Source organism: Eurytemora carolleeae, unplaced genomic scaffold (genome assembly GCF_000591075.1).
Source record: "Eurytemora carolleeae unplaced genomic scaffold, Eaff_2.0 scaffold301, whole genome shotgun sequence".
Taxonomy (NCBI): Eukaryota; Metazoa; Arthropoda; class Copepoda; order Calanoida; family Temoridae; genus Eurytemora; species Eurytemora carolleeae.
The window spans coordinates 145,146-171,461 of record NW_019396211.1 but is presented as its reverse complement, the minus strand read 5'-3'; the positions used below and the strand labels follow the sequence as shown (position 1 = coordinate 171,461).

Here is a 26,316-nt window from a genome sequence, read left to right as displayed (position 1 = left end):
TTTTTTTTTGAAGGGAAGGGGTCAAGGCAACTGGAACTGTTACTTGTAGAGGCAGCAAATGGAGTAACCCCTGCTATTCAGGGCCTGAAAATATGTTCAGGGGTAATTACCCCTAGAATTCTAGGGGGGGGTATTTAACCCCTGGATTCTAGGGGGGGGGTATTTACCCCCAGGATTCTAGGGGGGGGTATTTACCCCCGGGATTCTAGGGGGGGGTATTTACCCCCAGGATTCTAGGGGGGGGTAAATAACCCCAATAACCCCCCTTATATCCGCCACTGGCCCTTCTACAAGGACATTTTTTCACGCCCCCGGAAACATTTTAACGCCTCACCGGGACATAAAAAATATATACATCCCCACTACACCGCACCGGGAGGGGGGGGAGTAAAACTTTAAAATGTTTATCTATATACCCCTGAAATTATTATATATTAAAGGGGCTGTAAGCGTGATTTCAAGTAATTCTCAATTGCTATAGCTATATCCTTTTGCTATTCTAAAAAAAAGAAAATATTATTTGTAGCAATATTTTACATTTACATACATATACATGTTTTTTTCTGACAATTTTGTAAATTTAACAGATATTTAGCAATAAATGTTATTATTATACCCGATTTACAACAGTATCCTTGATATAGCTTTGTCTGATCGAGTATGAATTAGATATCAATGTATTTGCTTCTTTAAAGGGACAGACCGGCTATGTAAGGTAGTTAAATTGAGTATACAGTGTTGTGGACAAATTCTTCAGGATTCATTTGAGACATAAAACTTTTTAAAGGCTGTAAATCCTGAGTTTGAGCGCATAGTCGACGTTCAAAATCGTACTTTTGGGTGGATACGTTTATTTTCATATGACGGCTTTGCGGTTTCAATACCCATTCCTTGTTTATAAGAAGCAATTGAGAAACCGTACAGAAATAAAAAAAAATTTCGAGTGAGATAAGCGACGGTGCAATTTTATCAGATTATGGTTTTGAGTGTAGCCGTCTAAATCAGGCATTGCCATCTTCCACTATAGAGGGTCACTTGAAATCACTTTAAATAGTACCTCGTGTCTGAGATGATTAACTTCCCCTTGTTCTGCTCGGAGACTGCTTTCAAGTTTAAACTTCTGCTCCAGTTGATGAGAGAGCAGAGCTTAACAAACATATTATTTTAACATTTGCAAAAAAATACAAGTGAACTGTAATTTGTGTACATTTGTGTTTTTTACAACTATATGCAGCATGATGTACAATATTTGCCCCCGTCCTAGTCGTAGGACGGACCCAAAAAGTATAATCTAATATTCTGAATATGTATATGAAAATTGAACTAAAATAAATATAACGAATATTAAAGAATAATATACACAGCACAGCTTACAAGCAATTATGTTTATTTTTTTTTACTTAATATTTGACCTTCTTTAATGTATTTAATTCTTATTAAAGTAGGAATTTAAATTGCTATTTAAAGAATATTATTTGAAGCAACCTGATATATCTCGTACATTCTCCATTTTGAAGAATGGAACAATTCTTCTTCAATAAATACGTTGTCACGTCACGTTTCCATTGATTAGTATTTACTATTGTTAACTTGTTGTTGTGTTAGTTTGTTTGTTTTGAAACTGCAGATAACAGCTGATCTGATTCGAGGTTTAGTGAGAAAGCAGGTAGAATTGGGAAACCGACCTAAAGTGTATCCGAACTAATTTGGAGCCTGATTAAAATGAACAATAGGTTTAACAGGGGTGTATGTATGGGGGGGGGGTTGGGGTTAAGTACTTAAAATCCTATTCCTGGGGGTAACCTCCCATATAAACTTAAGTGGGCACCCCCCCCCTCCCCTCCTGGGGTTCCAACCTAAGTTTTGGGAAGAATTGCTGCAGTTGGTAAATTATCACTTGGGAAGTCGCCATTGGGAAAGTACCTACCACCAATCAAAATGTTCAGGGAAGTTTCTAATCAAAGAATCATGAAGAATCAGACGAGTTTCTCAGCTATAGGAGGTCGAGGTGCTGATTTTTTTTTTTGGGGGGGGGGCTCTTGGTTTCCATTGGCACATTTATAATTGTTATTCATTATAGAAGGGGATTATTCATTTGGTGTACTCGGCGTACAGCCGGCCCCAGTTTGGCTTACAAAGTAGCTGTATAACTGTACTGTACAGCTTGACTTAAAGCTGGTTAAAAGTCGGCCCGGTACAATTGAAATAGACCGGATATTACAGAGTTGGGGCCAAAAAAAATTGAAAACGTGGGAACCATCGATTTGACTGATCCAGGGTGGGCCAACCCCCCCCCCCCTTGAGTACGCCTCTGAGCATCGGTAACCCTGTAGTGATAGTGTATAAGATTATATAGTTTACTCAAAACAAATTGCATAATTTAATTTTGTTTACATATTTACATACTTAAGAATGCATGAATGTTCTGCTATGTCCTTGAATTGAAGTGAAGCATTGCAAGCAAATTGTTCAAGCTTTCTACATCCTTTGTACTTAAAGCACTAATAAATCAACCGATTATAATCATTTAATCTTAACATCAGCTGATACAAGGGGTGTCCCAATAAACCCAAGAATTACAAAATCACTTAAATACTGGCTTTTGTTAGAAAAAGGTACATTTGCAACAAATGTGTTCAGCAGGCCCGTTGCTAGGGAGGGGGCACAAGGGCACGTGCCCCCCCCTCTTTTACCCCCGAAAGTGGGACAAACTGAGACAAAGAAGAAAATCAAAAAACTATAAGATGGAAACAAGAAATGAAAGAAAGAAGAAAAAAGGAAGAAAATTGGTATCAAATCTAATTTTTGTCACCAATGCTATAATGTGTAAAGGATTGTTTTTTCTTCATTTTAAAGAAAAAATTGATTGCTTTTTGTAATAAATTATTTGGGAATTTTTAGTTCTATCCTGTCTTGTGAAATGATAAAAGGTTTAACTTAATTTGTTCGTATTTTGAGAAGGTTAACCTTTTACCTTCTTTTATAAGAATAATTAATCTAATGAACCATTGTACAGGAAAAAGTAACATGGAGACAAATTGAAATTATATATGAAATCCGGCCAAGTTTAGGAGAAGCTATTTTTACTGATCCTCAAACTTGAAGGGGAGTTTTTTCGAATGAATTAGTTTTGGGAAAACTGAAGATTTTCATACTTAAGCTTTTCTTGATGTTTACAGACATTTACATCCTTTGCTTTCCCTGTATTAAAAATAAGTATTGTCTTATCGTAATTAAAAATGTTCAGAAATGTTCTTTATAGTTTAACTTAAATCTCTACATCTAATTCTTCTAGTATTTTTTTTGTTTTGATGCAAATAGCTTCTCAATATCTATAACTAGAATGCCTGATAAGTTAAAAATCTAGTTTTTTAGTTTTTAGCCATTAATTCTTCAGAGCTAAAAACTTTAGAATGGGATATGCTTAATCCTGATCGGATAATTAATCTGGAGATTAAAAATGAGTGGAGAACAAGCAATATTTAATCTCGAGATTAAGAAAAAGAGTGGATTAAGCCTTAATCCCGATATCCCCCATTCTAAAGTTTTCAGCTCAGGTTATATTACCTACATCTCAAATTTCTAAAATCTAAGTGCCCCCCCCCCCCTGTAAAAATTCCTAGCTACGAGCCTGAATGTGTTTGCTTTTAAAAATGTGTTTTACCATCGTTAAATGAAATGATGAAATATTCTGTCTTATTACAATTATATTCCGTACAAATGTAAATTTACCAAATCATGTCGTTCAACATCTAAATGCAAGGCAAAATCCCAATTTTCAGGTTGACGAAAAGTGCCATATTTTGTATGGTAGCCCTGTATGTATAACACAATCTTAAAACATTTATTTATCAAATATTTTATTAAGGAAATAAGAAAATATAATTCGTGATATGGAATTGTTAAAAACTTAATTTGTCTACTACCGAGTAAAGAAATAAATCGGTGGAAAATTAGAAAATCCTTTTTTAAATTTAGAAAATATTTTTAAAAAATAGAACAAATTCTTCCTTGTTTACTCCTACAAACTGTGTTTGTTTGAGTGAAACAGAATTAAAATAACCTCGAGTTAAATTTCAATTTTTTACCCGGATTTTACACTTAAAGTAAATTGATATGCAGCTATGTTTAAGAACATAGAAACAATAGGAAACAGTAGGAAACAGTAAGAAACAGTAGGAAACAGTAGGAAACAGTAGGAAACAGTAGGAAATAGTAGAAAACAGTAGGAAACAGTAGGGCTAAGGCTGATTCAGTGTTCTTCAAAAAATGTGAAATAGAAAACTAGTTTAAAGGGAGTGTCAATGAAAAATGAAAGGGGGTATAGGCTGAAACCTGAGAATCTCAGGAGTTGATTGAGACCTATAAGAGTTCTGTTTGATGTTTCTGTCTCGAGAAATTGATATAAAACTGTGTCAAAATTATACCAAAACGTATATATGTAAGATGTTGTATAGATTCGTAGTATTAAACAGATCATATTCAAGAAATACGCAACAAATCTGAAAACAACGATTTCCCAGAGTTACGCTTCAAGTCCCTTTAAGGGTTTAATAATGATGAAAATGGTTAATGTTTTTTTTTGCAGCGCAAAATTTTTGCTCACTGTTATAAAATATACAAGATTAATTTATATTCAACATCTAAGATTTTTGTTAAGCCTCCGAAAATTAAACAAATGTTGAATGTTAAAAAAGCAGTTAAAAAACGATGTACATGTACATGTAAAATAACTTTTAGTTTTCAAAGACTTTAATCTAAAGCGTGGGACCAAATTCACCCTTCAACAGTATATATAAATTTCAGGTCGTCAATAAAGTTTCATGATTTGTGGGTAACCCTGCAAAATTTTACAGAAAATGTTAAGCTTATTATTGAGAGACAGGGAATGGAATGTTAAAGATCTATTTAAGAGAATTCTAAATCTTTCGCTATTTTCAAGAAAATATCTCTTCGTTTTGCCAGAAAATTAAAGATAAAATATCCAAAATTTGCTGATTCAGGAATAAAAGCGGACACGGACACATTGGTTGATTTTATTTAAGTACATATGTTTCCGGTGTCCTGCATGGAGCGGACTCAGGGCGGACTCGACTCTTGTAGGACTACCCATTTTAACACAATATTAGACAAAAAAATCAATGTTAAAACATTAAAAATTATTAGTTGACAAATATGAAGTACGCATTTAGTTCTTAACTGTATTTTAAAGGGGTTAAAGTAAAAAAAAAGGTTATTTCCTATTGAATTAATATTTACTCGAAACATAGATATAATTTTTAATGTGTTTTTCAAATCAAACAACATTAATAAATATCGGAAAATTTCCTAGCATTGCGTTTAATGTCTAACATTGTGTTGAAATGATTAAAACTTTAGAGGGAGTCTGCCCCGTGCAAGAATCCGCTCCCTGCATGACACCGGTTACATATGTCTATGCGAGAGCTAACAGGGACAGTATGACGCAATATCAAGGGGAACTTCTCTTTGTAGAAAGAAATACACAAAGTTCCGTTTAAACCTTAGTCTGATCAATGATTAATGAGATACTTATTTTCTTTTTGAAAATGTTTTAATTGTGGTTATTAGTTTTGAAGGATTCACCTTATTTTATAAACAAACTAGCTGACAAATATGGAAAATCCATTTTAAGATAGAAAAACAACGATATCTTCATAATTCTTACTCAGATAGAGGTTAAAGTGCACTTTTGTGAATCAGACATTTCCAAATATATAAACGGAGGGTCACTTTAAAAGACGTAAACAGTCCCATTATAAGGTTTAAAGGTAAATCAACACTTAGTGGGTCATCGGTAGAAATTGCATTATGTAAGTAAAGTTTAGTAAAGTTTAAATTATACTCTTTTGCAGTCAGAACATTTTGTTCATGTTTTCGAACTTAAGAAATTCAAAACAACTAATATTAACTAAAATTATTAATTAAATGTTAAAAATGGCTCGCATATTTCAATATTTTTAACGTTCTATTCGTAATTTGGAGCAAAACGATAGTAATTTTGAAGCACATGCTTTTGGTAAGTTCTATATCAAGAACAAAATGATAGGAATTTTTTGCATCGTGTTTCTAATTAGTTTGTAATTGTTAAAGATGATTTTGCAAAGAACGAAATATGTGCACTGGAGCTGCAGGAAATCTTAAATTTAATGAAAAAAAAACATATTACTAGGTCCGTACAGTTGTCTCTAAACATATTACTAGGTCCGTACAGTCGTCTCTAAACATATTACTAGGTCCGTACAGTCGTCTCTAAACATATTACTAGGTCCGTACAGTCGTCTCTAAATTCATATCTGGATAACCCTGTTTAAGAAACCACACTTGTAGAATTTTTATGAAGCCATGGCTATCGAAAACCTTATTTATAAGTATTTTCTTTAAAACCATTTTATCAAAAAATACCTCATGCGCTTTTTCTTTTTTGTGCTTTTAATAAATTTTAGAAACAAAAAAATTGTCTTGACTTTTAATATTGTTTCATTTTACAGATACAAAAGAGGACCAGACTTTTATACATGTTTTTTTCATCAAAGATTATATACAACCATATTTTAAGACAATCTGTATCAAATTAAAGGAAATATCTTAGAAGAACTAGCACATACATATTTATATAATCAATTGTATTATAATATTAAAAGTTTTGGATGTGCATTAGATTCAAAATGAATTCTATTTTACAAATCTGAAAATGCACTTAAAGTGAAACTAACTGTTTTCCAGCAGGTAAGAAAAGACAGTTGAAATTCAATGCTAGATTGTTGTTGTCAAGGAAACTATAGATTTAATTTAAAGTTCCCTCTACCCACCCTTTTTTTAAAATGACAGGCTTGATTTATAACGATCGATTATGTTTAACTTAAAAATACATTATTTTTAATTGTGGTTTTACCAAAGAAAAGCATGGCGTGCGGACTTTTGCTACAGATCCAAAGCAGAAGATTGTTAGAAAGCTAGAAAAACGATGATGTCTTCCATATAATTGATCATATCAAGATTAAAAGCTATTATCGTTGTGAATCGAAACATTTTTCCTATAATAGAACACAACCTTTATGCCTTTAGTGGACTTCAATGCCCCTCGCCAAACTAAAAGTAAGATAGAAATCTTATATGTTTTCGATAATAACTCATCTTTTTTGAGAGCAATCGTGAAAAGCACTATTGTTTTGAGTTTCTAATATATAACCGAATAGATTTACCCTGCGTGGTGACATAGTTGTTCCAGTAATGCTAAATAGATTTAACATTCTCCCCTGTCTCGTTCATACTGACACCCTTATACATGTTTAAAAGACACACTAAAATAGACCCCCCCCCCCCCATAGTTGAAACCAAAATTGAAAATAATCAAAGTTCAGGTAGAAAAAATAAGGATATCTCTTTCAGCCTTCATCCTTCAGAAAGGGTATCACTGTGAATGTCACTTCTACAATTCCTTTCAGGATTTCCTGTTAAATCGTAAATAGTGTTTAAATTAAGTTAATATCTATAATATGTATACGCTTTATTTCTAATATTATATTAGGTATTTGGAAAGAACGCAAAACAAACTTTTTAACTTCTGCTCACAGCTCAACTATTGTTCGAATCCATCAAAAAACAATTCTTAGCAAACAATTGTATTTAATTTTTAACTGTTACGTGTATACCTATTTATTTTTCATGTATATTACTTTTTAAGAAAAAAAAAACAAAGTTAAGTTATAAGAAATTTATATGAAATTGCAAGGTTAAGTAGGTTTTTTTTTCAAAATTCAGATATTTCCTTTTATCTTTTGAGTTAAATATTAGTATCAAAACAATTTTGATAATTTTAGCAACTTAAAACTTAAAAAAAGGTTTGATATATCCTATAAAGACACTCTATATTTAGATTGAGCGTCTATTGATATTTAAATCATTTTTGGAGTAGTTTACACTGTACACCTACAGTTACCTTACATACAGTGAGAACAAGAAAATTATAGAAACGGAAAACGACTTAAGTTATGACTTAGTCAAATGAACATGTGACACAGCGATTTTTCCGCGGCAACAGACCCATTTCATTGTATAATAACATCAAATACACTTAATAATTACTGAAATGTCGTCTTTTTATTCCACAGTTTTCTGGTTCTCACTGTACTACAGGGTGTCCCAATAAACATGGTAATTGAGAAACGACTTGAAAGACGTCTTTGATACTGAAATTTAATGCATGATAAAGTAATCATAAAAACGAGGCCTTACGTTTTACAATCTTTTCATAAAGTGGTCTATAGACCTTTCTAGACCTTTCTAGACCTTTCTAGACCTTTCTAGACCTTTCTTGACCTTTCTAGACCTGTCTAGACCTTTCTAGACCTTTCTAGACCTTTCTAGACCTTTCTAGACTTGTCTAGTCCTTTCTAGACCTTTCTAGACCTTTCTAGACTTTTCTAGACCTTTCTAGAAATTTCTAGGCCTTTCTAGACCTTTCTAGACCTGTCTAGACCTTTCTAGACCTTTCTAGACATTTCTAGGCCTTTCTAGACCCTTCTAGACCTGTATAGACCTTTCTAGACCTTTCTAGACCTTTCTAGACCTTTCTAGACATTTCTAGACCTTTCTAGACATTTCTAGACCTTTCTAGACCTTTCTAGACTTTTCTAGACATTTCTAGGCCTTTCTAGACCTTTCTAGACCTTTCTAGACCTTTCTAGACATTTCTAAACCTTTCTAGACATTTCTAGACCTTTCTAGACCTTTCTAGACTTTTCTAGACATTTCTAGGCCTTTCTAGACCTTTCTAGACCTGTCTAGACCTTTCTAGACCTATCCAAACCTTTCTAGACTTTTCTAGTCTATTCTTGTGTCTTAAAAATTTACGAAGATATTAAGATAATTTTGATTTGGAAAATAAATTGAAATTTTTACAAATTTTGCAATATCTCAATCAATTTTGTTTAAACTGGAATACTGCAATATTTGTGTTTATGAAAAAATGCCGCATGGATCGAAGACGATATAAAAGTTTTTACTTAATTTCCATGTTTATTGAGACACCCTGTACATACCAGAAAAGACGACCTACCTCTTGTATAAGCTATTCTTTTCTCCTCATCCCGGGGGTGGGACTGGTAGCTCCACCCCCCTCCTCCAGTTATCCCTTCAGGGGCAAATCCTTTTAAGTTGGGCAGGGAATTATACCTGGAATCAAAAAAATTATTTTCATAAAATATTTTTCAAGTCATTTTTTTATGATTGACGACGTAGGAATATGAATACTTAAAATGCAATATGCATGCTTTAGTTTGACTTATTGTTATTAAACTTGTAATTAAACCTGTTATTAAACTTGTAATTAAACCTGTAATTAAACCTGTAATTAAACCTGTAATTAAACCTGTAATTAAACCTGTAATTAAACCTGTAATTAAACCTGCTTGTAAACACAGAGGAACTGAACACTTAACGTAAGCTCTTGATTCCATATTTGCAACATATTGTTATTGTCGTAGACTATTTCAAACTAATAACTTGGCTAGATCTTGAAAAAAGCTTGCTTATTAAAGCCAAAACTATGGCAACCTCATGAAAAATGATTCTTTACTAAAATCTAATTTTGTTCATCAATAAACCTGAAACAGTTTTAATTGATTTCATTTAGTCTTTTAACCAGCATGGTCATGTCATTGTATTATTGATGAATTTATGCAGAATTCTTGTAAAAATACCGATATCTTCTGTTGATCCTGCAGATTCTATGGATTTCTTGACAGCTGGAGTATTAAAAAAATGCACATTGACCAGCTCGTGCAGATTGCATATTTATGATCAGAATGTATAGAGGGAAATAATTAATTTTCTTCTTTTGAATTATCAAAACTTTCAGAAGGTTTCAACTATCTGAGCTGGGAACTTTTGAATGGTGGATATCGGGAATAATGCTTGATCCACTCTTTTTCTTAATCTCGAGATTAAATGATAATGCTTGTTCTCCTCTTGTTATTAATCTTCAGATTAATTAACCGATCGGGATTAAGGATATCTCATTCTAAAGTTCCCAACTCTGAAGATTTTAACCAAAAGAGGAGAAGCAATATTAAATCTGGAGATTAAGAAAAAGAGAGGATCAAGCATTGATCTCGATATCCACCATTCAAATGATTTCAGCTTAGGTCTTTGTTCAAGAGTTAAAATCATGTTGACATAATTTTCTCAGGTGGTATTACGGAAATGGTTAAATTTTTTTCATTTGTTTTCGAAAAATGTTAGGACATAAAGTAAGTGTGTTTTAAAACTTTGCAATTTTCTTTTGGAAACAACTTCATTTCCAACATTTGTCCCTGTTTTTAAATTGTAAATTTTACATTTTAAAATCCCTATCGACCCATCCTATGGGAACTAAAAAAGGTGCTTCCCCGGCCACGGCACAGCGCTAAGTTGCGCCTCTGTATGTTTCAAAAATATTTTGAATTTATCAATGAATAGTGAAATGTGTAACTGTTTCAAAACACGCTCTTTAAAAGTGTAATTATCTAAGTTTGAGCAATAACAAAATGTAGATTATACAAGAGAGAGAAAGCATGCAAATATGTTTTCTTTTTCATCTGAACCTTGAATACTTTTCTAAATAAAATGTCAAGAAAATCTGGCAAAATCTGTTTTTGTATGATTTTATGATAGAAGGGAGTGAGGGTCGTCTTTTACTTAAAAGCTGAAGAGGGTAAAGTACCTCTCCCCTGGTATATTTTAACTCTGGGTTTACCTAGGAACTGAAGAGGGTGAAGCACCTCTCCCTTTTTATATTTTAACTCTGGGTTTACCTAGGAACTGAAGAGGGTGAAGCACCTCTCCCTTGGTATATTTTAACTCTGGGTTTACCTTGGAACTGAGGGGGCTGAAGTACCTCTCCCGTGGTATATTTTAACTCTGGGTTTACCTTGGAACTGAAGAGGGTGAAGTACCTCTCCCCTGGTATAGACTCTGAGGCCGAACAGTAGCATATTTAGATCCTGGTATATGAAGAGAGGTAGGTCGGACTGATTTAGTGTCGTTCAGTGGTAGAGTAATCTATAATATAATTAGTAGTATTAGACGGGGACAATCGTATCTTTGTTCTAGCTTGAAAACAATTTCCTAACTGTTTCTGCACGTTACTTTCAATCAGAAACCACAATTAAAATTGCCCAACGTAGAGAACCCATGGATTTTTTATTCATTCTTATCAGGAAAGCTTTTAAGTGTACCGTAATGACACAAAAAAACCATTCTTCTAATGGTAGGTCATTTTAATTTGCGTTCTCAGTCCCTTTTATGGTTATTTGGCCAGCCCTAACTTTACCTGGCCAGCCATGCACTATACCTGGCCAGCCCTAACTGTACCTGGCCAGCCAAACACTGTACCCGGCCAGCCCTAACTGTACCTGGCCAGCCCTGCACTGTACCTGACCAGCCCTACACTGTACCTTGCCAGCCCTACACTGTACCTGGCCAGCCCTACACTGTACCTGACCAGCCCTATACTGTACCTGGCCAGCCCTACACTGTACCTGACCAGCCCTATACTGTACCTGGCCAGCCCTATATGTAGCTGACCAGCCCTATGCTGTACCTGGCCAGCCCTGCACTGTACCTGGCTTTGTTGAATACTGACTCTACTCCCTCCATCTAATAATTGTACAGAGATCTCGTTGCTTGTACAATCCGAGGAACCGGTTCTTTTCGTAGTTATCAAACTTCCATCCTTCTGCACTTTTACCTCTGAAAAAGTCAGATTGAAAATGCCTGCCAATCTTCATAAATAAAACAGTATTCTTTGCTTTTTTACTTCTTAATTCGGCTTAAAAATAAGAAGAATACGAAACTTCTCCAATGTTTAAAGTTTTGATGATATTTTGTAGTTTAAAACAAACAAAAAATTATTATTTTTAAACAGTGTACATGTTATGAGTTAGATTTTTGTCGATTTTGTTCCCCAAGCGTAAAATATATAAATGTAATTAAACCTGTAATTAAACCTGTAATTAAACCTGTAATTAAACCNCACAAAACTAACCTAAGTGTGCCTCTGCCCCCTCCTCTGGTATGTCAACCTTAGTCTGGTACATAATTCCTTGTGCATCTGGTAGCAGCTGAACAGGAAAACCAGAATCAGAATTCATGCTTAGATTTACAGCAGTGGTCGAAGGGTTATTTTCACCTACCAAGTTTTCTCATCTTTTGTTTTTCAAGGGAATATTTATTTCTGGCTTAAATATTACCAATGTACTTTTTGTTATAATAAATTTTCATGCAGTTGTTTGAACTACTACCGTTTAGATATGACGTCATGTCAATAGTTCAAATTAACAATAGTTCAAATGAACAATAGTTCAAATGAACAATTGGTCAAATGAACAATAGTTCAAATGAACAATAGTTCAAATGAACAATAGTTCAAATGAACAATAGTTCAAATGAACAATAGCTCAAATGAACAATTGTTCAAACAGGATAGCATCAAAGCAAAGAGTTAACTAGGAGCTTAAAATTAAATTATTAAAACACGACAGTTGCTTGAGTCCCTCTGTAAAATAAAAGAAAAACAATGCTATAGAATATACACAATTGTAAAGTTTTGAGTGTTGACCAAAAACTATAGTCAGTTGAATATTGGCTTTACAATAATGGTTTAATATATAAATTACATTTCGACATTTTTTTGTATTTGACCGTTTTTGTTTAATATTGAATATTTGTTGAGGTTAGAAAAGTGAAATATCTAAACATCAACAAAAGTTTACCCAAAATATGAAAATTCTTGAACAGTAAATTACATCCAAATCCTTCTATTGAGATAAAGAAATAAACCATAAAAGTTTTTGTCTTTTTTCAAAAAATTAGAAAAAAATTCTTCTTGAAGATAAGAAAATTTCCTTCACTGTTAAGGTGATGTCTGATAGTAAATGCATCAAATGGCTGGATATTTGCATTAAGTGTAAAGTATCTCGGTGAGGGTGGATCAGCTGGCCGGTTATCTGGACACAAGGAGTTCCGGCGACAAGCATGGTTACATGGCCGCCAGAGCAGTTTCTTACTCGAGGTTTCCGGTGAGGTAGAATCACGGTTCTCCTTGGCTTGGTAAAACTGTTTCCGTTTTGCAAACACTTTTCGGAATGGGTTTTCACAGATAACAGGCTTAGAGTTAACTGTATAAAGAACGGTGGTTGATTTTGCTGAAGATTTTGGTGCGTCACATCCTAGAGAGTTGGTGACAACTGTGCGCTGGAAACCACAGAAACTTGTGGTCGCTAAACCATCAAAATATTATCAAAACAGAGCTGAAAACTTTAGATTGTGATATCCTTAATCCCGACCTGTTAATTAATCTGGAGATTAAATTCATAAGGAAAACAAGCAATATTTAATCTGGAGATTAAGAAAAAGAGTGGATCAAGCATTAATCCCGATATCCACCATTCTAAAGTTTCCAGCTCAATCCATTTTTCATCTGCGTAACTTATTATATGTAAATCATAGACTTCTCAGATACAGATCTAAAGGAATTGCGCCTTTGTCACAACTTCCGATTTTCTAATCCATATATATATAAACCTGATTGTGGTAGCATTACATATTTCAAACTATGAATTCGGTTAGATCAAATAGCCTTGAAATATAACTATAGGTTTACACCTTCAGTTTACAAAGAAAAGAAAGTTGAACATTTCAGTTTGTAGCAAAGACTCAATTCCTTTTAAGCTAAAAAAAGATTGTTTGATTGATTTATATTTTGCTAGTTTCCTATGGATATAGTCCCGTCCCCGGAGTCTTTTAGAAAATGCAGTGTTCCAGTTGATAATGAACTTTTAGTGACTACTGTTCCAGGTTCTAGTAATAACAAACTATATATTAGCTAGTAATTATAAAGGGACTGTAAACAATGCAAAGTTCCCATAGGTACCATTCAAATCTTTATAGTTCATGCAGTAAAAATGTGCAAGTAATTTTGTAGAGAACCTACAATTGAAAATAATGAGTTTTCAAAACTTTAAACATTGATATCTCATTAATACTTGATCAGACAAAGCTATTAGGGTAGAGTTGTGATTCTGGTATTGCCATCTTGGCATGGAGGTTCATCTAAAATTATGTTTACAGTCCTTTTAAAATAAATTAAAAATAATAGTTTGTCATTTAAAATGTTAAAGTTTGCATAAATTATCTTGCCATAATACATAATAACAAGAAAAAATTTTGGACACAAGTGTTTAATTTGAAGTTGAGAAAATTTGAAGAAAATTCATTCTAAATTGTAATCTACTCATTTCTTAGAAGAAGCAATGTTTACAAGTTAAATGCAGGGTTGGACAGTCTCCAGTTTTTTAAATGTGTTTTTGCGGTGTCTCATACCCCTGTTCCTGTTGGAAGGGGGGGGGGGGGGAATTGTGTTTTTGTTTAGCACAACTCAAAGAGTATTTGTTCCAAGTGCGCATTACCTAATTTTTATTTTCATCTGTGAAGTTAAGGATTAAAATATGTTTAATTAAAAAGTTAAATACATTTATCTTATAATGTAGAAAACACACCTAATTATCATAATATCTATAAAATGATATACATTACTAGCTTTTGAACCCAGCGTTGCCCAGAGTCTCAAAACTCATGGTTACTACTCCCGCCGTTTACCCGCGCTTGGGTTTTAAATGATTTAAGTTATTTTCCATATCAAATTTGACCCACACAACTTAAAATATCAAAACCATAAACAGAACATTCCCGTGATTCTCACGAGTTCCCCAATCAAAATTTGAGGCAAATTGGGGTTCATGAGTAATGATCGAACATACAAACAAACAGACAAACAGAGATTGCCTCCTTATACATTTACAATACATACCCGTAGCTAATGTTGTTTTTATACTCGTATTTCCAAATGGAAGTACTAAAGCTGAATGCTCAGGTATTAAATCTAGAAATAAAGATCCATTAAGATTTCATAAAACTAAAATTAAATTTATTTTGTTCACCTATGCAAGTTTTTGTTACTGTAGTATTTTTGCCACAAAGGATCATTGACTCGTCATCAGCCATGGACAATGCTAGTTCAGGTAGTTCAGGTACTAAATCAGTCTCATTCTAAATTAAAATATATCACGTCAATAATACAGTGATAACTAGATAACTGTAGAATAGGAAGACGACATTTAAGCAATACTGAGGTGCATTTAATGCTCTTACAAACAAAGTAGCTTTACTAGTAAGTTATTAAACTTATACTTATTAAGTGAACTTGGTCTGTTTACACTGCACACTTGCTGTGTCTCATGTTCATTGGACAATTTAAAGTTATAACTTGAGTCTAAAAGTAGACTTTCTAGTTCAGAGGTTTCTGGTTATCACTGTAATTCTGCAAGATGTAAACAAAACATAAGTACTGTAGTACAAAATATATTTATGAGTATAAATTAAATTATCAATGAATTTACCTGGATTAGATGTGAGTTAACACTGTCTGGTGAATATAAAGTTTCTATTCTACGATGGTTTCCAGAATCCTAATCAACAGATCTTAAAATATTAAAACTTGAATATATAACATTTATCACGTGACAGAGGTGCATTAATAGATTTTGCTATATAACTACCTAATTCTTTGGCAGTATTAAAATCATTACTTTCAAAATGTGTGTTTTTAAATTTGTTTGATGAGGAGAAGAGGGGGGGTTAGGTAAGGTTATCCATATTTGAATAATTTCCTTTGGTGGGCTCTCTGGAGTAAGAACAACTGTAGGTATAGTTTCTAAAATATAAAATAAACATCAAACATTGTATTTTAATAAATCAAAATGTTCCGGAAAATAAAATTATGCATTTTGAAAAGGAAACTCAAATTATATCATGAATTGATTTAAAAACTATTTTTATAAAAATATCAATAAAAAATTCTTGTGTTTTTATGCCAAAATTAAGTTAACCATCGCTAAATACTCTGTTCGGGAAAAAAAACATTTTTGCTTAGAAACCGTCAGCAAATTTAGCACGACCTACCTATATCTGCAAACTGGGCTAAGGAAAGGGGTCTTGGAATAGGCTTCTTTATTCTGGTTCCAACAATTGAACCTTGTGGAACTCCATTTTCTGATAAAATCATGCATTAAAAAATTAACTCTTCCTAAAATATTCTGTCTTCTAAAAATGTCTTGCTAAAATTGATTGATATATTTCTGTTCTTTTGAATCCAAGGGCAAACATTTTAAAAAGTTGTTTGCTACAGTAATATGCTTTCATTAAGAACAACAGCAAAATTAAATTACATTTCTAAATCTTTATAATGAAGAGTTTTCTCCTGCTTTAAATCCATGGTTTCCTATAAGATTAGTGTTCTTCTCCTGTTCCCTATCCTGGGGGATGTTCTTCTCCTGTTCCCTTTCCTGGGGGATGTTCTTCTCCTTTTCCCTTTCCTGGGGGACAACATCATAATTTTTTAGATGTTGTAGAGTGACAGGGTCCCTTCTCTCCTCACACCTCATAACCTTAGAAAAATATAACCTTGTGAGTCCAGAAAGAGATAAGCTTTGTTTTCTTTTGCGCGAATATTTCTTAATTGGCAAAGTTTTTACAATTGTTTTCTCTGCAAAGGGACAGTCTTTGTAATCTCAAGGAACCCCTATTTAAAGGGGGTAGTGCCAGACTCACAATGGTATCATTAAAACCTTCCTTTGGCCTATAAGATAGATGACGTCGATTTTCTGCCTTGAAAAGTGTTTACTTCTGACAATCCATGCACTGTTTCTATTGCAAGAACTGTACAAGCCAATTTAACAGAGAAACCACAAATAAAAAAATAAAGTTTTAAAAAACACAAAAAAGCATGAATATCTAATACTTCAAGCAAAGATTTTCATGGTACTATTGTTAAAAGCACATGCCACTCTGTCATTGTAGAATTGAAATTACGCATACAGCCCCTAAAATTCTTATCACTCTACCCGGGGGAATCAGGGTGTTTTTTCATCTTCGATTAAAAAAAATCAAAACTATCATTAATTGATATTTTCAAACGTAATTAACAATTATTCCTATGATAAGAATGCCATTTTTGAAAATGTCTTTCGTCTTAAACAATCGTTTTTGTTGTCCATGATGTTTTTATAGTCAGTAACAATTATATTCACATATTCCGATTTAACGATTTTAACAAAACCATATATTTTAAAAACAATTTTGTCAATAAGAATACATTTTATATGTCAACATGTCAGTAAATAACTAAATATCTATAGTTTCAGAGACGACATTGAGATTAAATAAAATATTAGAAGCAAGAAGCATTACTTTTCATGGTCAAAAGTATTTCTAAAAAGCATTCCGTGACAGAAGATTATTTGAAAAATAAACATTTGTACTATTCTAAAGTTTTGTAATTGGAAAGAAAGCCATGCATTGCAAAGGTTTGCAAAATTGTACATTGTATGTTAGGCTTTTGTATAAGTGGGTTGTAGAGTTTTTTTTTTGTTTTGAGGGGGGGGCATTATAAGGATTAGGGATAAGATTTTTCATCAAGAAATGTTTTAGGACAAACTCCTAAATAATTTTGTAATTCAACAATTTTCAATGGTTTCTAGTCTTTTTTTTTGCCAGATTTCTAAGAAAACTTCAATTTCTATGATCAAAATATTTCACTTATATCATGTCATGTCTGTGAGAGGTCCGATCTAAACAATGCATCTTGGTTATAAAATGTCCCAATACTATAAATACAGTAATATCTATGAAATGTCCTATCCATGAAATGTTATCCATAAAAGACCCCAACCAAGGAATGTCCCATTTTTGAAATGACCCAACTATATGAAAAGTCCCATCTAAACATTGTTTCGTCTATCCCAATTAACCCTATCTCTGCTGGGGTACATGAAAACCAGGATATGCTGGATTGACCCCCTCTAAATCCCATGTTTGATGTCCAAATATGACAAATGATACATCATTGGAAATCTTTTGTGCTCTTCTTTTAGAATCTGCAAAAAAAATTTGCAAATTTGCAAAAATTTAATTTTTAATCGCAAAATCCAGATATATAGTAAAATTGTTTGCAAAAAAAAATTTGCAAAATTTTAAATTTCCTGATTTTTAATCAAGAAAAACTAAAAATGTGCAAATTTCCCTTGACAGATTATTTGCAAAAATTACAATTTTTTCGCAAAACTTGTGCAATTCGTTTCCTTATGTCAAAGGCTTTCCAAAAAGCTAAATTTTATCAAAATCTGACAAGTGGAAGTGGGTCAAAACAAAGATTTAGTTTGTTACAGGAAAAAGCAGTTATTCAGGCAGTGTGCCTGAGGACTCAGGCAGTTGGTATTAAAGCCCGGTTTTAGGCCTAAAAGGAGGGCTTTGGGTATGTAGGAAAAGTCAGAAAATTTCAACAGCCTCAGACCAATACTTTTTCAGTTATGTAAAAAAAACTACAGGGGGGGGGGGTCAAATTGACCCCACCCAGCAGGAATAGGGTTAACTATAGCATTTTACATCTATGAAATTTCCATTTTTGAAATGACCCATCTTTGAAAGAAAAGTCCCATTATTTGGAGCCTGATTCCTACACTTCTGACACAATTCAAACTATGAAATCTGCTTTATCTAAATGCCAAAGCTCGAAATATCTAAAGTTTATTATTAATCAGGTTGCAAATATAATAAATGAATTGAGTGCTAAGCTCCTTTACCTTTCGTGGCAGACTGAGGTTTGTGGATTCGTAACATCTATTAAATATCGTCATTTGTCAGGTTAAAAGAATAAATAAAAAGTAAAGACTTGTAACGGAAAGTCTAAGAATTATTCATCCTGAAAGAGATATCGGGAAAAGATAAAGCAAAAGAATTTGTGGAATTCAATTTTATCAATAAAGACGATTTTCCTTTTATTTGGGACACTCCAGTCTGTTTTCGGCTCTACAACTATATTCAAATGTTTAAAGCAAACTTAGTTTTAAAACATTTACTATTTTTTTCCAATTTCTTACAATTAGGGACTGTCAAAGGAATTTCATGTGATTCACATCGTTATTTTTAAAGATATTTTGGTTATATTTCACTAAATCGGCCGACTTTGCTTTAGCTTAATGAATCTGCAATTTACATGAATAATGCTAAAATTTTAAATTTCAGAAAAAAAATCTTCCTACTTTTTTCTCAGACAAAGGTTTCTGGGTACCGTTGTGAATCGGGCGTTCAACTCTCCAAATGAAGGTTCACGTGAATTTACGTCAATAGTCTTTTTGAACTTGATTTATACTAGATTGGCCAGCCTAAATTTTACCTCATCATACGACTGAATTCTTTTAAAATATTTTCTAAATATTTGTGTTAAACTCGAAGTAATGTTTAGATCAGAAGATTGCTGTTAAATGTTTTCTGAATGCAATGAAGCATCAAAATGAAATATCTACGGGGAAAATAAGGTAGAGTCACTGAACAAACATGAACATTTTATAATTAAAGAGAGTGTCTGGCTAGACATGGTAGTTGAGCTGAAAGTGCAGTATTGCAGAGACATTTTTTAGGATTTATTTGACCCTTCTCTCCCGATCTATCCTTCTCTTTCTGTTACATTTTTTGTCGACGTCATTGATTATTTATTTTACAAATCCGATTTTCAAAACTATCCCTTCAAAATGAGCAATCTATGAGGATTTTAAAGATGAAAATTGCACTCTTACTGAACAAATATGCTTCGTTAAAACGTCTAATAGGTATAATTGTCATAAATGAATATTTGAAATTTCTCTGCAATACTGCATTCTCAGCTCAACTACCATGTCTAGGCAGACTCTCCCTTTAATTGAAAATAAAAAGTATACCAGTGTAGGGCTTTAATATTTTATGACTTCTTTTAAGATCGGTCAGTTAAGATAATAGAACCTAAAGGAACATTTCGTAATTTAACATAGATAACTTTGTTAGGTATTCAACATTTTCATTATATTTTGTTAAAATACTTTCTTTTGGTGACATTAAAGGTAACTTCAAATTTTCAGTGACCCTTTTTTTGAGTGCCATATTGGATTCATGAAAATACTCTTTCGATATATCCACAATTCACTTTGGTAGAGAATGATAATCCATTTTCCTGAAGAAAAACAAGGATAACTCCTGCAACGTACCTAGATCCGTTAAAGGTTAAGGGGCGCTGTTGTGAATCAGTTAAAACTATGTTTACAGTCCCTTTAGCATGAAGTTTAATAACTAGTTTCAATTCCTGGTTTAGAACATTTTCCTTGTATATTTTGATCCAGGGGTGCAAGTACAGTGGCCCAGGAGCTGGTGGAACTACCCGTCTGAGAATCACAAACCGAACTACGTCTCATCTTCTTGTTTTCTCCTGTTCTGTAGGGGTCCCCTGATAGTGTTCCAGCAGAATATCGTCGTTGGCTCAACTTCAACCGATGTCTGAAACAAAATTGTTTTAAAGAGGAAATTTTTAATTTTTTTAATTTTGTATCTAGAATTAATCATGAGAACCTAGAGATGGGCATCAAATTTTTTTTCGTAGTTGAAAAAATTACGAACGATGAAAAAACTAATTAAATTGTTCCGAGAATTAAGAACGAAACACTTGACAAAACGAATGGGAAAAAAATATTTAAAATAGATGAAGAGTTTCCAAATTTTCGTGCAATCTCTTTCTCGAAAACTTCGTTCAGGCAACGAAAAAAAGAACGCAAACAAAAATGTTCGCGAAAATTGTCTACCCGTCGTTTAAAATCGTATTTTTTTCCGCAAAAATTTTTAACAACCCATTTTCGTGAAATTTTAACCTTATTTTATTAACATTTTTGATAAATTATTACGAATTTTAATTTTTTTAAGAACTGTTTTGTTGAAGTCAAAGATGACAACTAAATATGCAGATTTTAACACATTTTATGCATAGCAGTCGTTGCAGAAATATTTCAATAAAATTTAACTCTCAGAGATCATTTACCAAGGATTCACAGCAAACTTGATACTAAGTCATTTTTAAATTGTCTGTTCACTTGAACACCAGGCTATAATAGATGAACAGTATTTACAAATACATTAGATAATTCGTCTGCATATTAAAATATCTTTTATTTTCATAAACCAGTCATGCATACTATATTACAGCAATACCCACAAAGGATAAGACTTAAGAAACAATAGTCAGAATTTGTTGGGTCTTCATTTATTTGAATGTTCCCTGGAGCTGTATGCTCAGTTTTTCTTACACCATTCACCAACTATTTTAAGACAGAGAAGCCAACCTTCAAATTTTCATAGTTGCATAGTTTTTAAAACCCAGACCCTCATACCTGTCTAAAAGCTAAAAATCAGATGTTTTTATGACACATTATTCTTTCTTTTTTTAAACATTCCGAAACCCGCCTTTTCTGTTCAAATATCTGCATAATCTCAAAGTATAATCAAGTGCCTTAAAAAATGGTGAGATGCAAATTGCACTAAACATACCTAGGACTCTGACTAGAGCTTTGTCGCTAAAATGAGTGATTTATTGATTGCACAGTAAACATTAGAGATTCGTACTTTTCAGCTCTCATTAGGGAAGTAGGAAAAAGAAAACATAAAGTTAAAGTTTTAAAGTATGTCTCAAGAAATAAAAGTGCTATACAACAGAATATTATAAATTGCGCATTTTCAATGATAGAATTGAGGAATTTTTAAAATAAATTACATTAATTAAAAATCTTTGGTAAAGGAATCGAGTACATTTCGAGTACGGAGTACATTTTGAAGGTTAATACGGCTTTTAAGCGCAAAATATGATCTATATATCCTATTAAACTGTATATCTGGATCTATATATCCTATTAAACTGTATACCTGGATCTATATATCTTATTAAACTGTATACCTGGATCTATATATCCTATGAAACTGTATACATGGATCTATATATCCTATTAAACTGTATACCTGGATCTATATATCCTATTAAACTGTATACCTGGATCTATTATATCCTATTAAACTGTATACCTGGATCTATATATCCTATTAAACTGTATACCTGGATCTGTATCTTCCCTGCAATGAACTCTCTAGTTCTATTCTCAGCTCTTCCTTGCATCTCTCTTTATGGTTGTTGTTCTAAAAATATAATTACAATGAATTATTTTGTCCAGGGGCCGATTTTAATGAATGGAAGACCGTTTCCCAGGTTCAACTACTTCTTAATTTCTCACTGGCTTATATCCTGATTCCTGAATTACCGATTGAAAGTTCAAGATTTTAAACAACCTCATAATTTGTCAGCTAATGGACTATAATTCCTGGACAATTACATATAATCACAGATTTGTTAAAAAAAAATATTTTTTAGGTTGCTTCTATTTCAACTTTATTTGGACTTGAATTAAGTTTCTACGATGCAGTACAATTAACAATGCTAAAACTTATCGATCTAAGTGCGTTATATTTTTATATTTGTGTATTTATGATGCAATATTTAGCAGTTTAGATGCAAATATTTAAAATTAAGTTTGACTGATTAGTGAATCTGCAAGGATGACAGATTGGCAAATTTTTCATGTTCTCAAACTTCTTTAAAATGTTATTCAAGGCAAGCCTTAGCATATTTTGGGCGAGAGTGGGGGACTCTTGTTATTTTGGGTTAAATAGTTTAATTTGACATGAATGGGTATTTTAAAATCTGATTGAGGAAAGAAAAGGGAGAGGGGGGGGGGCGGAGGTCGAGAAGAAATTTTACATAATTTTACTAACTGTAGTTTAAAGTTTTTATATACGGGAAACGGGATTAACTTCATACAATTTATCTAGTTAAGAATATTTGAGACATTTTGTTCTAAACTAAGACAACTCACTAACACAAGAGTTAACTTTAATTTACGTTTCAGACAAAGAATTTGTATTAAGATGTAATGATGGCATAATGATGTCAATAAGGCTAAATAGAATATGATAAAACGTCATATTTACATTTCCTGAAACCCCCCCCCCTCACCCCCGTCTAGAATTTTGATATTTCGGATAATTTCTAATATTAGGCAAAAATATCCCATCTTATCAATTCCCCAGGAGATATCAACTTTAATTACCGTAACATTTACCTTAACGATAAAAAGCATCAAAATTTTGAAAAATACTAAGATAATGCACGCAAGTTGGAAAGAGAACGTGTGTTACATGTTTGTTAACGAGATTCGTTTTTTTAAAGGGAATGATCGGCAATTTATAAGTTGATATGAGAATATAGTATTGTGGAGAAATTTTTAAGAAATCATTTGAGACCTATGAGACGTTTTTACGGTGAATTTTTTTTTCAGCAATAGCGAAATTCAATCTTTAAAATCCTCATAGATTGTTCACTTTTGGGGGATAATTTTAAGAATCGGATTTTAAAAAATTGTTTAATAACGACGACGAAAAATGTAGTAAAAATTCTACAGTAAACTAATTATTTGTTTAGGAACAGGTTGAGAAAATAAAAAAATAACTATTATCATCAAAAATAAGTAATTTTTTTCAGTTATTGGTTTCCGTAATGTCTCATTGTTCACAAACATTTACTGTAGATTTCTTAGAATCTTTATTGAAAAGACGACATTTGAAGAATTTGAAGAAATCTGCGAACAAATTCATAAAGAATAAGAAATTCAATATAAAGATTAAAAAGAAATAATTGATTAAAACATTGAGTTATTGAGAAAATTTCAATTGAGAAATATGTTCCTAAACATCTAATTAACTTACTGAAGAATTTTTTTTACATTTTTCGTCGTTGTTATTTAATAATTCAAAAAAAATGTTTCTCAAAATGTAACTACCCAAATGGATGATTTTGAATGTCGACTTGGCTCTCAAATCGTTCTATTCCAAACATTATCATTCTGTTTCTTAATCAACTATTGTCTAAGATTTTCTTCATAACTTTCAATTTAACAATTGTTGAAGAAATCTATAGTTAGGATTTTGATGTACCTGACAAAAATCCCAGATTTTATGATAATTCTTGACCTTTAAACATGCGTTTGACGCTCCCTCTTAAAATGTTTGGCACATAGGACTTTTTTTCATGCAAAAGAAATTTGTCAGTAAATCAATGTTAGAATCAATTATTTCGTTTTCATCTTGAATTTCTTATTTTCTATGAATTTTTTCGCAGGTTTCTACAAATTTTTTAAATGTTGTGTTTTCAATAGAAATTCTCGGATCTCAAAACGTACCTACCCAAATCGATGATTTTGAACATCGACTTTGCACTCAAATTTAGTAATTATCTTTAAAACGTTTTATAGTCTTGAATTAATTCTTTAAAAAAATCTCTACAATACTGCAATCTCAGTTCAACCACCATACATTGCCGGTCACTCCCATTAAGGGAAAACTGAAAATGTGCAAGAAATTGTGAAACTTTCGAAATCTGCTTTCATATTTCGTCATAGGGGTTACATGAATTTAGAATAGGCAAAAAAAAAATATATATTACTATCTTATTGAAAAGAATCCAACGTTATCTAAACTTTCAAGTCTATTAATATAAATATTTACTAATGCACTGAAAGAATTTTGTTGAATATTTTTCATGTCTAAGTTTAGAATATTGCCGAAAAGTGTGCTGAAGTGGTGAATGAATGGTCAAGAATAAATCTATTTAGCTAGTTTGTTTATTTAGGAAATACTTGGGGCCATATTTGTGAGTAAAAAGATTAATGTATATATGATATTGATTGATTGATTATCAAGACGACTTGAAAAATGCCGTTGTTCACACTCAATTTTATCCATTGCTTGATTGATTGTTTTTTAACTGCTCGGCTTGGGACCGAACTTTCTAGAGTTAATGGATATACTCATCAGCAAAAATAGGGATAAGGGATATAACGTGAAAAAGGATTGTTGGAATATTTCAAAATGTGCATATTAAGGAATCATTTTTTATAGAAAAAGATAATCCTTGCATTCAGAATCAAATCTCTTTAAAAAAGTAACTTTACAAATTATCAAAAACTAAAGATATTAAACTGTTAAATAAGCAGAAATATTTGCAAAACAGATTTTTAGAAGTAGTTTTGATGTCATTTATGATATGTCATGCTTTTGATGCAAAAGCAGTGAGTCTTTGCCACAAACTCAAATTTTATAATTTATATATCTTTGGAGCCTGAATTGTATGTATGCCTTTGATTATTTGAAATATCAGACATTATACTTTGAAATATCTAAGGTCTACGAGATTGGGCTGCATTGCAAAGATATAAGGATATTATAAAATCAGAAATTGTGACAAAGACTCAATTTTCCCTTGATGAGGTGTCTACTATGTAGTTTTGATCACTGTTCTACTACGTGCAAGAAAGTCTAGTCAATGGCAGGCGAGAAGACTTATTGATTGATTGATAGAAGTTCTGTGTATATGGGCGCAAGCATGGGGCACAAAAATAAACAAGTTAATAAAGAAAACATAAACAGTATTGAAAGAGAAAAGGGCAAAGTCTAGGATGATGATATAATATCCTAAGAAAAATTTATTCTTTTAAATCTTGCAGAAAAGGGTAATATATAAAGAAGAAAGACTGTCGTCTTCTCTCGTTATTTTAGTTAGAAATGCCGCGGAGGAATTTTATTTGTAATTTGTAAAAATGAAAAAAACATAGCCTGAACTTTTTAAGATGTATAAATCATGTGTAAGTGTAACAGGTTTAAATTATCAAACTTTTAGCTACAGGAATTGAGTCTTTGTCACAAACTCAAAGTTTCTAATACATAAATCTTTTCAACCTGAATGTGTAAACTTTTGATATTTCAAACTTAGATTATTTGATATAACAGAAATTATAGTTTAAAATATATAAGATCTAGGACATTTGGTTAAGTTGATATAGGGATTAGAAAATCAGAGTTAGTGGCAAAAACTCAATTCCTTCGTCGATTAAAAAGCGCACGCCCCAAGTTTTCCGCTTTAATTGGTAATCATCAATATATTATAGAGGACGTGAGTAGACTCTAATGAAAACGCATAAATAACTTCCAGTGTGTATATTTCTTATAACTTATTACTAGAGGGTTCAGAATAACAGTTTATATCGAGATCACACGTGTAGATGTTTATCAGTACTATGCCCCGTATCCGTTCTATCTCATTCTGTTGAATCTTGTGGAACTTGTTTAACGCGGCCAGGCATCGTCTTCCACAATATATTTAATATTAATATATTGATTATAGTACAGCGAAAACCAGAATTAAATATCGATATCTCGTCGTTTCGTGGTTTTTATTTAATTATAAAATGTTGAAAAGAATTCTGTAATTTGCAATTTCTAAATATATACCTTGACGTTTTT

The 26,316-nt window shown here is 32.3% G+C and overlaps 1 protein-coding gene across 1 annotated transcript in view; it reads right to left on the bottom strand.

The window, feature by feature from the left end:
- LOC111698261 (uncharacterized) overlaps nucleotides 1-26,316 on the bottom strand; it is a 29,613-nt gene that overhangs the window by 1,263 nt on the left and 2,034 nt on the right. Inside the window, exons 2-18 of the mRNA XM_023468549.1 lie at nucleotides 22,022-22,101; nucleotides 20,249-20,421; nucleotides 18,891-18,930; nucleotides 18,699-18,735; nucleotides 16,340-16,505; nucleotides 16,021-16,110; nucleotides 15,729-15,772; nucleotides 15,459-15,527; nucleotides 15,000-15,108; nucleotides 14,870-14,941; nucleotides 13,774-13,860; nucleotides 12,906-13,280; nucleotides 12,047-12,190; nucleotides 11,624-11,751; nucleotides 10,931-11,061; nucleotides 9,080-9,195; nucleotides 1,058-1,146 (exon numbers count right to left, since the gene is read on the bottom strand). Coding sequence (XP_023324317.1) covers nucleotides 1,058-1,146; nucleotides 9,080-9,195; nucleotides 10,931-11,061; nucleotides 11,624-11,751; nucleotides 12,047-12,190; nucleotides 12,906-13,280; nucleotides 13,774-13,860; nucleotides 14,870-14,941; nucleotides 15,000-15,108; nucleotides 15,459-15,527; nucleotides 15,729-15,772; nucleotides 16,021-16,110; nucleotides 16,340-16,505; nucleotides 18,699-18,735; nucleotides 18,891-18,930; nucleotides 20,249-20,421; nucleotides 22,022-22,101 — 1,950 coding nt within the window. The remainder of the gene's footprint in view (nucleotides 1-1,057; nucleotides 1,147-9,079; nucleotides 9,196-10,930; nucleotides 11,062-11,623; nucleotides 11,752-12,046; nucleotides 12,191-12,905; nucleotides 13,281-13,773; nucleotides 13,861-14,869; nucleotides 14,942-14,999; nucleotides 15,109-15,458; nucleotides 15,528-15,728; nucleotides 15,773-16,020; nucleotides 16,111-16,339; nucleotides 16,506-18,698; nucleotides 18,736-18,890; nucleotides 18,931-20,248; nucleotides 20,422-22,021; nucleotides 22,102-26,316) is intronic.